This window comes from Grammomys surdaster, unplaced genomic scaffold, assembly GCF_004785775.1.
Source record: "Grammomys surdaster isolate TR1022 unplaced genomic scaffold, NIH_TR_1.0 220, whole genome shotgun sequence".
NCBI classification, from domain to species: Eukaryota; Metazoa; Chordata; class Mammalia; order Rodentia; family Muridae; genus Grammomys; species Grammomys surdaster.
The window spans coordinates 16,339,751-16,356,366 of record NW_021604665.1 but is presented as its reverse complement, the minus strand read 5'-3'; the positions used below and the strand labels follow the sequence as shown (position 1 = coordinate 16,356,366).

At 45.9% G+C, this 16,616-nt stretch overlaps 1 protein-coding gene across 13 annotated transcripts in view; it reads right to left on the bottom strand.

The window, feature by feature from the left end:
* Itpr1 (inositol 1,4,5-trisphosphate receptor type 1) overlaps window positions 1-16,616 on the bottom strand; it is a 325,637-nt gene that overhangs the window by 15,559 nt on the left and 293,462 nt on the right. For all 13 annotated transcript variants that reach the window (XM_028773069.1, XM_028773070.1, XM_028773072.1 and 10 more), the window contains 2 exons: window positions 16,148-16,313; window positions 12,257-12,417 (listed from right to left, as the gene is read on the bottom strand). In XM_028773069.1, coding sequence (XP_028628902.1) covers window positions 12,257-12,417; window positions 16,148-16,313 — 327 coding nt within the window. The remainder of the gene's footprint in view (window positions 1-12,256; window positions 12,418-16,147; window positions 16,314-16,616) is intronic.

Genomic DNA, 16,616 nt, shown 5'->3' with positions numbered 1-16,616 from the left:
ATTTCATTGCTACCTCAAAAAAGCTACCAATGAGAATCCAGTCACCTAAACCACATAGACGTTGCTTTTTCACCGCTTCTATACACGTCTACCACAGATTTGTGACTGTAGAAAGAGCAAAGGCCTGGATCAAAAGCTAGGCAGAGTTAGAGGTGTGACGTTCTCTGTCCACACAGGACAGAGTGAGTCAGCTCATTTAGCTCAGGATTTCCTTTCTTTCTTCTTTTCTTTTCTTTTTTTTCTTAAAGAGCTCACTAGCTATTGCACTTGGTGACAATAAGGATCAAGTAGCTGTGAATGTGTCCCCTAAAATGGATGGCATCGTATAAAAGCATTATAAATCAATAAAGTCATTTGTTCAAGGTCACATAGCTCACTTTGAGGCAATGCTGTAATCTAGATATCAAGACACCTACGTAAATTACTTTCTTTCTGTGGGATAAGATTTTGGAGACCCTGTTTTCTCTTTGACCAGAGGCTTATCGAAGCTGCTTACAAGGTGAGGTGGTACCCTGGCTGTCTGTGTGCTCAGAATGCCGTTACTGAGACAGGCACATTATCTAATCATCAGCTGGGCTGTGATGACCTGCTCCCCTTCCTAGACTTAGTTAATAGTTGTTCTTGGATGACAGAGCACAACAAAGACCAGCTCGTGCCAGCAGAGAGAACCGCGCCCATTTCTGATGAAATTCCCATCCGCAGCCAGCTGCAGAATCACCCTTTCAAGTCAGTCTGGGGCCACAGGTGGAGTGTTCCCTGGGCACCGGTGGGGAGTGTGAGAAGGCAGAGTTCACCACTGGGAGTGACACGCCTGGGTCTTGGGCACCTGAGGCTGCCACGTTGAGAAAACCAGAGGTCAGGGAGGAGGAGGAGGTAGGCCAGTGGCCTGTGCCAAGCAAGTCAGGGCTGGCCCCTTTTGAGACTGTTAATAAGAAACAATCTGGCAAAAGTCACCCTTTTCCTGAATCCAGCATCCAAGTTGGCTTGTGACCTGCTGCTCAGGCAGCTTCCCTTGCAGTTTCCACCAGCTAAGAACTGACCAGAACATTCCTGTAGTTGGAGATGGAGACCTTGGCGATTTTTAGTGGTTTTCGGATTCTTCCTAGATTCTGTTTTAGGCTAGATTCTGTGAGTTTTCAACTTTGATGTGGTTGACCGAATCCAGTGTTTTCTTGTTTGTTTTGATGCCCATTTTGATAACTGAGTTTCTAAAGTCTTTTCCCCCAACCAGGGGAAAGTCCATGCATTCATTCACCTTTGAACAGACACAAAGACACATAGCTAGGTTTGATGGCACATGCACTTGATAGGCAGAGGCAAGAAGATATCTCTGAGTTCAAGGCCAGCTAGGGCTACATAGTGAGACTGTCTCAACACATGTGAATTCACATACAAGTACACACACACACACACACACACACACACACACACACACACACAGCTAATAGCTGTTTCATGTATCATGGTGTGCTGTCTAAGGTCTTTCAGCTGGGTTTACAGAACAGAAAACTCAAGACAAGCTTTGTTGAGGATCATTGCTTTGTAGATATTCTGAGGTCAGGCTAGGAAGGAACATACTACCACTCTTCCTGCCCACAGTTCTCAAGGAACTGAAGAGTGGGTCTGTACTTGCTGACCCAAACGTGGTTTACAGGGATGGTGCCACCTCTGAAGAATGCATGCCAAAGCTCACCTCTCAGATTCAGGCTTTCCAGACTCCCTCATCCTCTCCAAATCACCTGTCCTAATCTCTAAATACTCACAAGCCTCACTCCCCTGATACCACTTTGAAAAGTGGTACCCAAGTCCTTCTCCTTCCCATGTTCCCTGCAGGCATTCACTGTGAAAAGACAGATCTTAAATGATTTCCATCGTGTGCACTTGATAAAGACAGTCTATTTCAGGGTATTTTACAGGTTGAATTTTATACCTCTTTATCAACTTTTTAAATATTTTAAAAATAATTTTTATGGCAGTATATCGTGGTAGCAATATGATACTACTTAGTGGTTATATCAGACAGAGTTGGTGTTTAGAACCATCAGGCATTAGGTGTTACAGATGTATCCTGGATGAATGGCAGCCCAGTGGACTGTGTGAAGAAAATGAGAGGGTGGCTTGGTATATATTTTTTTCTGATAGTTTATTGGATCTGTCTTGTTGGGTGACGTGTGTGTTAATATTTACTGTAGGTATATAAGCATGTGCTCCCCTGAGTGGTAAACACATCCTCCATGGCTCTATCCAATCTGTGCTGGTACAACCCTGACCCTCTGCAGCTTGGAGGAGTAGAGTCAGGTGGCTCCACTCTCTGTGCTCCCCTTCAGTATCTCAGACCCTTTAGGGCAGATGATGGTTCTGCTCAACTTTCTGTCAGAAATGCTGTATGTGACATACCGACTGGGGAAAAGCTACAGCAGGCTAGAGCCACATGCAGAAATGCAGGTTAGATGCAGAGTGCTTCCAACACCAGAAAGGTATCCATGAGATGCACAGGAAGTGGCCCCGTCCCCTCTACACCAGAGGACAGAATGTGTTATGAAGTTAGGTGGGGAAACTTAAGCTCAGCAAATGCTTTGTGCAGCTGCCACCGACAGGAACCCAAGCTCAAGCGCAGCGGGCGGGGTGAGAGCCAGGGCAGGCGGCTGGCTGGGAGGTGCACTGAATGGCGCTGACACACAGTTTCCAGCCACCGAGAAGGCAGTGCCAAATCCCTCTCCACTTCTCTTTCACCCTGATATTCTTGCACTTGAACACGGTGTCGGTTAGCTCCAGGGGGCATTCTGGGAATTGTATTTAGAGGGCAGCACAGGCTGTCTCCTCACTTATGGAAGTGAAGGGCTTTTCACCAATGCATATGGCCTCCCAGGTTAGGCACAAAGTTGCTATGGCACTGAGGATACCGAAACACTGATATCACTGCCCCAGGAATTTATCAAGACACTCCCTTCCTCCTAGCGTCCTCCCCTGATTTCCAGAATCAAAGTCCAAACCCCTTTACTGTATGCTTGAATGGAGCAATGGGATGTCAATGTCACATTTCCAGTGCCAGGACAAAGCAGAGTTTGTGAAAACTCAGGTAAGACAGGTCAGGGTGGAGCTGGCTTCATGCTCTGCCAGGCTCTGTCCCTCAGTTATGTCCCACATGGCAGCCAGCAGGGGCTCCAACATGAAAGGCTCGCTCATTCTGGTTTCCTGCTTGGAGTCTCCCCCTGATGGCTGTGACATCTGATTTGGATTCCTTATGCTGGGCAGCCCTTTCTCCACAGCCTTGATTCATCTAGCTATTATCAACCAAGAGTCTCCATGCCGGTCCTTGGACTACCCTTGGCAGAATCACTGTCCCTGCACTGGAGAGTACCAGTCTGCAGACTCCAGAGGATGGGCACTCCTTCAGGTCACGCAAAGTGTAAGACTTGGGCCAGTTCTGCTTTAAGAAAGGGAGTGACACCCAGGCCGAGGCGGGTACTCACTTCCCATTCTGATCTCTTAACCCTTGCTAACAGTTGCTTTCTGACTGTTTACTTCCTGTGTCTTCTTATCAACTACAGACAAAGAAGCTGGGGCCAGCTCTCCTCTTGCTTCCCGGTTTTCTCACCCTGGTTCCTCAGAGATCTTTTGTACGATATACTTTGTTAACACAATTTATTTGCTTGGAACATTCGTTGAACAGACCTTTTCAGGAAAAAAAAAAAAAAAAGATTCTCACCTAGCCTCTGATACAGACAGACAGCATTAGGCTTTTAAGGAAAGCCTTTTCCAAGAATGCAAAGCAAGGGCCCCTCCCCTGCTGGGTAGGAGCTCTCCGCTACCTGAGAGAGGATTAACAGAGAAGAGTGCACACTGTGAGAAAGAGTCAGCGTGGGGCTTAAGGGATGTCAGAGCCGACATTCTCCTGTCTAATTGTCACTGAGTGAAGTCAGGGCCTGAGTCACCTGGGTGTGGAAGCTGGTGGGCCTGGCGGTCCTGATGGTTCCTCTACTCTCTTGCCCTTAAACTCCTCTCTCTCCCTCCAGATCTGGCCACCAAGACTAAACTTCGGTGTCTCAAGTGTAAGGGGTAGTAGAGGTGTTTATCATATATTTCAGATAAATTTTTTACCAGAGCTGTATACTCCCTGCCCCACCTTCTGTCATATCGACACTTGAGCACTTGAGGCGGTCACCTGGCTATGCACAGCTTTGAGCATTAAACTCCATCTAACCACAAAGCTTGAGGCCTGCTGATTTATGCATTAGCCAGCCAGCATTACCTAGGAGATCCTCTTTCAGGCTCTCCTCCCTACCCCCATAGGGCCTTTTCTGACTCTTTTTAAAGTGATTAATTCCATACACTAGGGAGATGAGGCAGCCAGATGACAAAGGCTGCAGGCTCCAGACCCACAGGGCTGTGTGCAGGTGCACAGACACCCCCCACCCCCACCACCACCACACTTGCAAGGATGTGTGGGGTCCCGGCAACCTGAGGCTGAACTGTGGCCCAGCAGCTCTGGTCCAGCTGTGTGACCCTGCAGAGGCTGTTTTTACCTGGCTGAGTTCCCACTGGTGAACTGTTTACATCCTGCTGGGTATAGGATGAGCAAGATACTGCCTAGAGAGTGTGCATCTCAGACAGGGTGATTAATGATAACCCAGGACAGGCGATGGTCATCCAATCAGCCCTGTTTTTGCCAGCATACGCCAGCCATTCAGGTCACCTGGGGAAATACATTCTCCTCAGCCACTTCTGGGTCCTGGATGACTATGAGGTTTGGCTTCAGACTTCAGGACAAGAGACTGAGGTGCATATTTTACATATCAAAGCAGACCTGGCCTCCAGGTTCTCCCGCATCCTTCAGTCCCTATCTGGTATACCCTGCTTGCAACCTTGAACTTTCCGGCCCAGGGACCAAGCTGCCCTTCCCCCAGAGGCTCTTCCTATATAACCCAGATATTTTGTCATCTGTCTGTCTGTCTGCCTCTGTCTATATCTCTTTGTCTCTGTCTCTCCCTCTCCCTGCAGGCGCTCTTTCCCTTTCTCTCCCAGCCCCCACCCATTTTCTCTCCCCATGGTGACTTCCCTGGCCTTGGTCCTTGGGGCCAGTGAACTCACCTGAGAACAGTTTCCCAATAATCCTGTCTATATATAATCTAATCTGGTTTGAACTGGCTCATTTCTTCAGCAGAGAAATAACCTATCCATCAGACGCTGCCACGGAGGAGAAAGACACTCAGAATAGCCCAGGATATTCTATCCAGTCACCTCACTTTCTATGCAGTTCACTCAGATACACTTCTGGGGGAAAAAAAATCTAAGATTATGAGGTGGGATTTCAAGATACATAAGTGAATCTATGTTTAGTTAGGAAAACAAATTCATTTATTTATTTTATTAAAAAGCACTCTTCCTTTTACTGTTTCCTGTGCTTCTAACATTCAAGAATTCAGGCTTCTCCCTTGAATACAGCAGAAAAACAGGCTACTGCATCTTTCTGGGAATCATATATTTTGTCTCTTACCTATAATGTCCCCACTTATGTAGTATTTGGATCCTCCTGGGCAGATAATTCAGAATGGATTCCTGTCCAATAATATCACCTTAGCCAGAGACAAGCACAAATCCTCAGTTCGGTGGGCACAGAACAAAGCCATGGGTATAGAAATTATATAAAAGGGAATGCATATGACTATGGAAATGCATGTGGAGATCCAGATTAACAAAACTCCTTAGGCTACCACCATGACTGGAGTTCCTGTGTGAAAAGGCAACCCTCCCTGTCTGTCTGTCCGTCTGTCCATCTGTCCGTCCACCCATCTCTATGCTGCCAGGGGCTATTCGAGGTCACTGCAGTCATAGCTTGCCTGTGACAAAGGTGACTTCATTTCTATATATTAAGCTGGATATGTATTATAGAGGGGCAGGAAACAGAAGAAAGCAAGCTTCTCCTTTGAGTCACAGCAGCACTTACCTCAGGAGCTACAACCAAGGGTCAGGTCTGCTAGTGAACCCAGAGTAACCCCAGAACTCTAAGACCATTTCTCTGAATTGACAGAAACCCCACTGATACTGGAGAAAAGGGAAGATACTGTTTTTTTTTTCCCACATAGGATGTTATTAAAATCAAGTTGGCTTGGTGACGATCAGCTGGCAGCCAAGGTACTTCCCACAGGGATGGGGCTACAAGGAAGCTCCTGTTGGCTCTTTTTTCTGTCACCCTGTGGCTTCTGTTTGCTGGCTGCTGTGCTTAGGCTTGCCCACCAGCTGTTGCCCTCCATGGCCCCCCTGCCGTGCTCTGGGTCTTATCTGTCTAGTCCCAGATGGGTGTGTGAGGTAGCATGAACCTGAATTTGTATGCCAGATGGTCAGTGGGTCAGTGATGTCCTATGACTTGCTGGGGATTACACGCCTATGAAGGAACAGAACTGATACTCAGACCAGGATCTTCTGTCCCACACCCAGTCCCTGGGAAAGAATGGCTCCGTGGGGAAAGCACTAATGAAACAAGGAGAGGAATGACCAAAGGAGAGGGATGAAGATGTAGGTCATGTCGTATTTAACTGAAATTTAACTTGTGGGCGAATGGCTGGGAATTTCTCAACTACGAGATAATTTCCTTCTTTCCCTCCCCAGGATAGCAAGAAATGCACAACTGTCCTTGATGGAGGAAGAATCTTGTTACTTTGACTGAGGGCCATTTCTTGACTGTACTAGGAAAGTGATACAGCTATCCTAGTGAGCTTGTTTGTTTTGAGAGATGGTCTTTCGTAGCCAAGGCTGGCCTCAAACTCCTGTAATCTTGTCTCCACATCCTGAGTGCCTGCATTACAGTTATGAGCTACCACATACCTGGCTGTCAAGTTTTTATACAGGTTGGCCATTACCAAAAAAGGAAGTATACCTTTGGGATGTGAATTTAGGCAAAAGGGTCCTTATGCTCAGCACTTAGGCAACTCCCATCCTCCCCATCCACGGTCATTCATAGCCAGTCTGTTCTCTTCCTAAATCATGTTCTACCAGGCAGATGCTAGTTTTGGGAGAGGAGGGTCACATTTTCGGCCTGATGCCTCTGTCTGGAAGGTGCTGTCCTTGAGGTATTAGAAACTTCTTTACCTTCTAAGTGGCCACTTGAGGCTTTCCACTTGGTCTCCTGCATGGCCTTTCGCAGATGTTACTGAACAGATCCAGATGCTCTGGAATCTTAACTGACAGACTAAAGAAGAGCGGTAGAAGATTTAAACATCCTCTTCCCCCATCAGGTAAATGCTGTCCTTCCTCAGGACCACATACTAATAAAGAGCCTTTTTCAGATTCTTTCAAAGACATGAAGTGTCTGGGAGGGGGTAAACACTGCTGGACTTCAGCTTCCATCCCTGATGACTGTCCCCTTTCTGTCCTTCACCTGCAGTAACAGCAGTCTCCAAGGCTTGTTTCCTGTCCAGAGTCAGTGGGCAGGAGAGGTTTTGGAGGTCTCTCCCTAACAGTAGCGGCTTCCACATAGCATGAGCTTATGGGGTTACAACACAGGCCTGTGACCTGCAGTGCTGCAGCTGAGGCCCTAAGGGCCTGACACCCGAGTGGTGAAGCTAAGCATGCTCATGTCCTGTCCTGCTATGGCTAGGTCTCCATGTCAGGGATTCTTGTGGCACCAAGTTGCCACTAAAAAAAACATAGGCAAAAGGCTCTGCCTCTTGGCCTATGGCTCTAATACTCTTCTGTGCCTCTGTTATAGCACAAAACATCTGGCTACCCAGCAGTGCTGACATTCAGAGTTAAGAACTCTTTGATGCTCTAGATTTTCATGCTTTCTAACAAGACATTTTATCCAATCAAGCATGGTACAGACAGGAAGCAGAATGAATGCTCATGTCTTCAGAGCATTGAACGCAGAGGACTCTGAACAGGCTGTGTGGCAGGCAAGGGGTCACTCTGCTCTTAATCCCAGTCAAGTGACTGCTCACAAGACTTCAGTAAGTCTCTCCATGACTGAGACAGAAGCTTCAAAGGGCACCAGACTTTTCTATGACCGTAATGTAAGGTGATTAACAGAGCTTCACAATCAGCCCTGCAAAGATTTAAAGATAGGACTCAGCCAGTCACTTTAGAGAGGAGAAAAGTCCAGGCCACCGCACATGCATGTGCTGGGTTGGTGGTAGTGTGCAGGCTGATAAAACATGGGCTTATCTGCCACTGTCAACCACTGGAGGAATAGAATCAGAGCCCTGATGTCTTATTAGAGTGTCATGCCCTGGTGGGAACTGGTTCTGACTCTCTCTGTTCCTTACCTACCCTCATACAGAAGTCTGTTCCCATCTGATCAGGTCTCACCAGCACCCTGACAACTGTCTCCCATCAAAGTGCTACAGAAACTGATTTCTGAAACCCTGCCTAACACCTTCTAAAGCTAAGTGTGGGCAGGCACTGATCCCAGCCTTCCTTTCATTTGCATCTATTCTGTTAGAGTATTCATGAAGTGTCACCCAAAGACTCACATGGTAAAGGCTTGGCCTTCAACTGCAATATCAAATCATTGAGAGGTGACTGTATGATGAGTATTACCTTAATCAATGGATTAACCCAAAGATCAGTTAAAAATTTTGATGGCATCATTTGAAGGTAGTAGAAACTTCCAGAAGAAGGGCCTAGTTGGAGGAAGTAGGTCATTGGCAATTTCAGTGTATGTTTTGGCTCTATTTGTTTCTCTTCTCTGCCGCCCCCCCCTCCCATCTCTCTCTGTGTTGCCCCAAGATGTGTGCTCATATACTTGGGCATGTACACATGGAGGCTGAAGGTGGCCACTGGGTGTTGTCACAGCTCTAATTGTCAACTTTGGCACAGCCTAGAGTCACCTGAGAAAGAAGTGTCAATTGAGGAACTGCTTAGGTTCACTTTGCCTATGGGCATGTCTGTGAGCCATTTCTTTTTATTGCTAATTTATGTAGGAGGTCCCAGCCTACTGTGGGCAGCACCATCCCCTAGGCTGGTAGTCCTGGGCTATAAGAGAGCCAGTTAAGTGTGAGCCTGTGAGGAACACAGCAAGCAGCATTCCTCTATGGTTTCTGTTTCAAGTTCCTGCCTTAAGTCCTCAATGATGGGCTATGTTCTGAAAGCATGAACCAAATAGGCCCCTCCTCTTGGTCAGTGTCTTTATCACAAAAGTAGAAAGGAAATGAGAGCAGCTCTTCTCCTCCACTGCTGTCCACATTGTTTTCTGAGCCAGGGTCTCTCGCTGATTCTGCTGCTCACTACTTGTTTAATTCACCTGGCTAGCAAGCTCCAGGGTGTGCCTGTCTCTGTGCTCCCATCAGTGGGGTCACAGGCCTGTGCCACCAAGCCTGGCTTTTGATTTGGGTGCTGGGATCTGAACCCATGTCCTCATGGTTGCATAGTAAGCACTCTACTCACTAAGCCATCTTCCTGGCCCAGAATCTGCCTTTAAAGGATGATATCTCCTTCTGGTCTCTGGTCTCCAAGAAGTGAGTGACTGTTCTCCATATGCTTTTCCCATAGTGCTGTGCTTTACTCCAACTCAACCACTAACCAGGAACCAAAGCATCGAAAACTTAGTCAAAATAACCTTTTCCTTCTTAGGTTGTTTGTGTCATTTGTTACAGTGATGAAAGAAGGAACTACACAAGCCTTGCTCTTGATGGCATGTCCTTTGCCTGCTGTTCCTCCCCACCCCAACCCCTGGGCTCCTCTCCCATTTCCTTCCCTCTCACCACACTTGCTCTTGATGGTGTGTCCTTTTGCTCGCTGCTCCTCTCTGGCTCCTTTCTCCTTACGTTCCCTCCCTCTAGATCCTTTCCAGAAGTATGCTCTGCTATTCTTTTCTCTTACCCCAGACCATTCCCCATTGCATACCAAGTAGTTATAGCAACCAAATAGAATGCTAGATATGGAAGAGCCTTATATGGGGCGAGGGCTATGTACAGGAAGGATTGGCAGTCACATAACCAGTCTCGATGCTAGTCTCTGTGTGTGCACGTTTGTGGCTGTGGGTGACTCACCCATGTGTGAACATCCAGGCCAGAGGCTGACATCAAGCACCTTCTATTGCTCTCTGCCCTTTAAAAAATGTTTTCCTATTCTTCCTTTCTATGTGTATGAATGTTTTGCCTGAATGTCTGTATGAACACTCAACTGGTGCCCATGGTGGCCAGAAATGGACATTAAATCCCCTGGCACTAGAGTTACAGGTAAGAGTAGCAAGTGTTCTTAAGCCCCATATCCTACTTTAGAAAGTTCATTTACTTATTATGTTTATTGATTTTAATTGTTATGTTTATATCATAAACATAATAAGCTATATATGTAGATGAGTTATTTACCTGTTACATTTATTACTTTGTATATATTAGTTATATTTAATTAGTTAGTTATCTTGTGTGTGCACATGGCACATGGATCAGTTTTCTTTCTACCATGTTGGTCTGAGGAATTATACTCATGTCATTAGGCTTGGAAGCATGTGACTTTCCCCCAATGTGCCATCTTGGCAGCATTCCACGTGGGTGTTTGAGACAGAGTCTCTTATTCAATGCAGGCTTCACTCGTACCTAGACTGGCTAGTGAGTTTTAGGGTCTGCCTGTCTAATTTATAGACTTGTGACACCGGATTTGTATTTTCTGTAGGCACTGGGGATCTGAAATTGGGCTCAGGAACTTAGCCCAGCAAGCATTTTGCCCACTGAGCCTTGTCCCCAGCCTTTGGATGGTAACTGGTTAAGTCAGTGTATTTTGCCTTTTCTGTTAGATTCTTACTACTCAAAGGGTGATTCACAGACTTGTGTTGGCACCCCAGGGAGCCTGGTGGGAGTGGTTAAATCCTAGAAGCAAGAGCTGAGTCAGAATTACACTTATACCCCAGAAGAGTTCTAAGTGCATTCAAATTTGGGAAACAAGTAACCTGTGGTGGTTAATACTGATGGTTAACTCAACAGGATCTAGGATCACTTAGGGGACATGCCTCTGGGAGGGAGGGTCTAGACTTGGTAAGTTGAGGTGAGAATACTCATCCTAAATGTGGGTGGCACTGTTCCATGGGCTGGGGTCCTAGACTGAAGAAAAATGAGACAGCTAGCAGAGAACTAGCATTCATTACTGTGGGCAGTGTGACCAGTTGCTTCTCACTCCTGCCTTCATGCCTCCCTGAAGCTGCCTCTCTTGTTGTATCTGGTCACAGCCTTGAACAGAGTAACTAATACAGACCCTAAGAATGTCAAGATACATATGGTAGTTCCCCCTTCAGGAAGCCTTGTAGCTTGTAGACTTGGGGGTGCAGGAAGTATTACCACACATGTATGGCTCTGCATGAAGTGCAGTTCTAACCTTACCTACTGCTAGCATGAGCAGCTGCTGCTTATTGGGACAGACCTGGTATGAACATGGTCATATATCTGAAAGTCTCACACACACAGTAAACCACAGCAGAGCTTGGTCAGGGAAACTCATTGTCAGGCAGAGCACTCTGGTGCTTAGCATCTGGGAGGAGGGCGACAAATCATGGAGCCTTTCCAAGAAGCAATGGCCCTCTCCTGAGTGAGCCCAGGTTCATCACAGTGGGTCCCCTGCTTTGACAGTCCATGCCACCTAGCTTTTCCACACACCCTGCACAGTCTGACAAATTTGGAAAGCATATGTCATAAAGAATGGCTGGCTGGGGACTTCCATAGCACATGTCTTGTGACTCCTCAAAGCCCTATGAGAGACGAGTTATCTAAAAAACCTACAGCAGCCACCTCGCTACCTTGCTGACACAGAAATATACGCTTCCCATCAGCAGGAAGATTAACCTGGAGCTTAGACTCCCTCATGTGATCCCTTCTGCACAATTAGCAGAGCACCTCCCAGAAGGCTGAGCCCAGACAAGTAAGTCATGCTGACAACTGTACATACTGAGCATCAGGTGTGTGAGACACCTCTAAAGGACCAATCTTTGAGAAACTGGAGGCTTTAAAACAAACAAAAACAATGTGGAATACCAAGACGAGGCAGTCTGAGACAGATACTAAGCTGGGAGGTGAAGTTTGACATAGGTTAAGGCAGTTGTTAGACAGCCCTGAGTCCAGTTTCCCCAAATCTCAGCCTTCCTTGGGAACAGGCAGACAGAGGCTGGCTCCGGGTGAACCTCAGGGAACACAGGGGCACTGAGGTCTCGGTCAGTAGGTTTTTGTATATGGCTCTAGAGGGGCCAGAAACATACTCTGAAACAGGAAGCTAGAGCCAAGGCTGCCGTGGCTGCCGTGGTTGCCCTGCTTCAGGGCTCCTTCTCACTCACCCTGATCATCTCTGCCACGTAACTCTCTGGCCCGGTGTACTCTGTGGAGTCCTTCACTTTCACCAGCACGATGAAACACAGATAGTGCCACATGTTGTGTTCTTCCTTGATGTGCTCTTCAAAGGTGACAGTCTTATTGTCAAACTTGTCCCTTTCCAAGCCTAAACAAGAGACAGAACATCCCAGATTCCCACTGAGCCACCATGGTACAGCAAAGTCAACATAGCTTGTTATCTTGATTTCTCTGCAGACAGAGTTAGAGTCTTTTGGCCCCGAAACCCACTTTCATCATGGTAGGTAGGAGGACAGAGGCAGTGAGTCTGACTCACCAGAGTTTATTTTATGTTTATGTTTTGTTTTGAAACAGGGTCTCATGTAGCCTAGGCTGGCTTCAAACTCACTATGTAGCCAGGGGGTAACTTTGAACTCCTGGTACTTCTGCTTCAAACTCTCAAGAGCTGGATTTACAGATAGGCAATACTATGAGCAGCTCCTAGGTGAGTCTGAAAACCCTGTGGCTTCCTACTGAAGGTCAGGTGCCTTGGGTGGCTCATGGGTGTGTGGGAAACCTGCCTTCCAGCTTCTAGGGGACTAACATGAGGGTAGGCTCAGACACTGGAAAAGATCAGTGAATTTAAGCTCCCTTGTCCCAGGTAAATGCCAAAGTATGGACATGACAAAAAGAACTTTAAATCAATTTCAGATGCTGCTCAGTAACTATATTTTGTAGAGGCCTGGGCTAGCCATTATGAAATTAGAGTTGAGTAAAGAAATATATTTCAGGCCATTAGCAGGATTTGGATTCCTCACATTAAAAGAAGGGGACCCAAATATACAGAGTAAGGGAGATGATGCAGACACTGTCATGCTGAATTAGAATTAGAGGTAGCCATTTTTTGTCATCTATATGAAGTTAGAGGAACAGATGTATGTGTATGTGGATCCATTTCCATGTGTTTCTATATATGCACAAAGGCATACACATACACCAGCCCATAGATCTATAGCTTAAGCCTGGAATAGTGGCCATCAATAGGAATGAATACTTAGACATTGGCTACTAAATGCTTATTTCACTATGAACAACTAAAGAAATGGCTGATTGTATGGCTGGGTCAGAAAAGGCAAAAGTTTGAGGCCAGGAATTCTTAAGCTGCTGAGAAAAATACAGAGAACAAAAAAAATTATAACACGACAGAACACAAAAGCCAGCCTGAAGGGCTCTCACTGGCCAAACCAAGGGTAAAATGAGCATCAAAATAGAGCTGTATATAATGGCATATTTCCATAGTTGGGGAGGCTGAGGTAGGAGGACCACAAGTTCAAGGCCAACCTAGGCTACCTCAAAATTAAGGTAATATGCTCTCCTAAAATTAGTGAACTGAATAAATAAATATGGAAAATAATTCCTGAGGCAAGAATCATCAGTGGATACTAAAGCTGGGGCTGAAAGTCCAAAGTGAGGAATACCAAGGCTCCTTACAATGTTTCCAAGCATCCTGCCATACAGTGACTTTATTGGGAGAAACATACCAAATGTGTCCTTATCCACGTGATCAAAGTGAGTATCAGCTGCTATATATATATTAAACTATGGCTTAATGTGTCCCTAGTGTGGCATACTGAGAAGGTGAGAAAACGTGTCTTTAATATTCCTATAAAAATGCATAAGCGCAGCTCTACAATAAGGGAGCTTCAGGGAAACTGAATTAAAGGACTCCCTACAAAGCAAGTGCCATATGTTGTTCATAAATGTCTGTGGAGGGGCTGAAAAGATGGCTCAGTGGTTAGGAACACTAGCTGTGTCTCCAGAGGTCCTGAGTTCAATTCCCAGCAGCCACATGGTGGCTAACATCCGTCTATAATGGAATCTGATGCCCTCTCTGATATACAGACAAACATGTGGATTGAGCACTCATATACACAAATAAATCTTAAAAAACAATGCCTGTAGAGTTAAGAGGAGTCTGAATGCAGGATGTCACATGGCCTGGGACATGTAAAGGTCACTAGTAGAATGAAGGGTGAGTTTTTAAAATTAGACAGACAGCTTTGTCTTTAATTTCCCAGTAACTATACTGTAACCATGTAAGGGAATGTTCTTGCCATCAGCAAATACATACTGAAATGTTGAAGATCAAAAGGGCATCATGTCAGCCACTGACATGAAATCGGTTCAGAAAAACTGTGTGGGTGTGCGTGTGTATGTAAATAAAGGAAAGGAAAGCCAGTATTAAAATTTGGGGAATCTTAGGAGCAGGGTGAAACTCTTTGTACTAGTTTTATGACTTTTCTGTCACTAAAATGATAGCAAAATAAAAAGCTTAAAAACTAGGTCTTTAAGAGGCTAAAAATTAAAGAATTGAGATGTTTAAAAGAAAGTGTTCCCTTTTTTAGTATCCATACCGGGAAGGAATTCATAAATTTAGTAACCATATTCTGAATAATCCTGATATGATTACTCAGCTTCCAGATTCCCACATGATTAGTTTGCATTTACATATATTTTCCTGTAGTTATACTTTTAGTGACATTTTTGGTACCCCACAAAACTATTTTTATTTTGGTTTTCGAGACAGGGTCTCATATAGCAAAGGCTGGCCTCTAACACATAATCCTCCTGGCTCAGCCTCTTCCTGAGTGCTGGAATTACAGGTGTGAGCACTGGTTTCTTGCAGCAGTTCCTACTTAGTCTCCATTGTGATGGGGTGGGGGTGGGGGTGGGGGAGGGTATGCCAAGAGCTTATCCAAGTCCTCACTCCTAATTCTCACAGTCATGCAGAGAAGTGCACCACAGATGGGGAATATGGCTCTGTGAGTGTAAAGGACTGAGCGCAGGTGCATGGCAAGTCAGAAGCTGAGGCTGCTCCAGAGGCAGGGGCTGATGTACCAAGTTCAAGCCTTTAACTTTCTCCTGACTGTAAGAGACCTTTTTCTTTTCTTTTAAAAAATAAAATTTATTTATTTACTTATTTCTTGAGTCAAGGTCTCACTATGTACCCCCGGCTGTCCTGGAACTAACAAGGTAGATCAAGTTGGCCTTAAAGTCACAGAGATCTAATCTGCCTCTGCCTCCTGAATGCTAGGATTAAAATACAATTATACCATCTATCTGCCCCCTCAAACTCATGGTGCGTACATGTATATGCATATGAATATATATATGTATATAAATATACAACCTACTGAGTCCATTAGTGTTGCCTGTATGTTTGTGTAATGAGTTCAGGAGCCTATGGGGATCAGAGGTCTGAGTTACAGGGTGATGTGAGCCATTGCCTGACACGGGTGGTGGGAGTTGAAGTTGGGTTATGTGCAGGAGCAGTGCATGCGCTTAACCTCCATGCCATCTCCACAGCCCTCCAGTTTCTCTTCACTTTGAGACAGTGCTGTACACAGTAGCTCAGGTCAAGCTGGCATTGAGCTCACAGCAATCATCCTGCCTCAGCTTCCCAAGTGCTATGATTGCAGATGGGTGCTGCCATGCCCAGCTCTAATGGTATTTTCCATTGAAGCCCGATCCTGCCAGTGGAGAAGACATTCTCAGGCTGTAGTTGACTTAGGACTGGACCAGGGGACTCTCAGGATGCTCAGACACAGGAAGACTAGGGATATGTTTGTCTTAAATGTGTGGCCACATTTCTACTCTCCAGAACTTAATTCTGAAAGGCAAACTAGTAAAGACTGCACAGTGTTTACTGGCTTTCCAGATACTTCTTAGCCAAAAAAAAAAAAAAAAAAAAGCCTGCTGTTTGTCAAGAGATGGCAGGGATGGGACCAACGTGAGTGTCCCAGTCCAGAATCTGTTATGTATCTACTGCATTACTACATGTTCATGTGCTCAGCCATGCTGGCCAGTGGTCTGCATGCCTGAGTGGGACACATACTCACCACAGATGAAGCATGTGGTTTTTAATATCTCCTCTTTCTTCTGCTTCTCACTCCTCAGGTCAGCAAAGGTATCGATGATGACCCCAAAAATCAGGTTCAGGACGATAATGATGACCATGAAGAAGAAGAGGAGGTCATAGATCACCCTTGCAGCAAAGAGAGGCTCCTGGAAATGAGAGATGGTGCACTCAGGCAGGGCCCTCACTTCCCTTTGCTCTTCAGAGGTCAGAGAGAGCCCAGCTCCTGGTCCACTTGGGCAGGAGTTACATTGGGTATCAAACTTTAAAACTCCAACTAAGTCTCCTTTTAATTCCCCGGGTCTATACTGTGAATTCCCCAAGTGCTGAGGGAAGACAACCAGGAAGAATCTGTAAGCATGTTTAGGTGGCCAGACCTAATAGTAAAGCAAACCTCTGTCTAAGGACCTGCCCTGGGGCTCTTGTGGGGAGGGGCTCTGACTGGCTTCTGC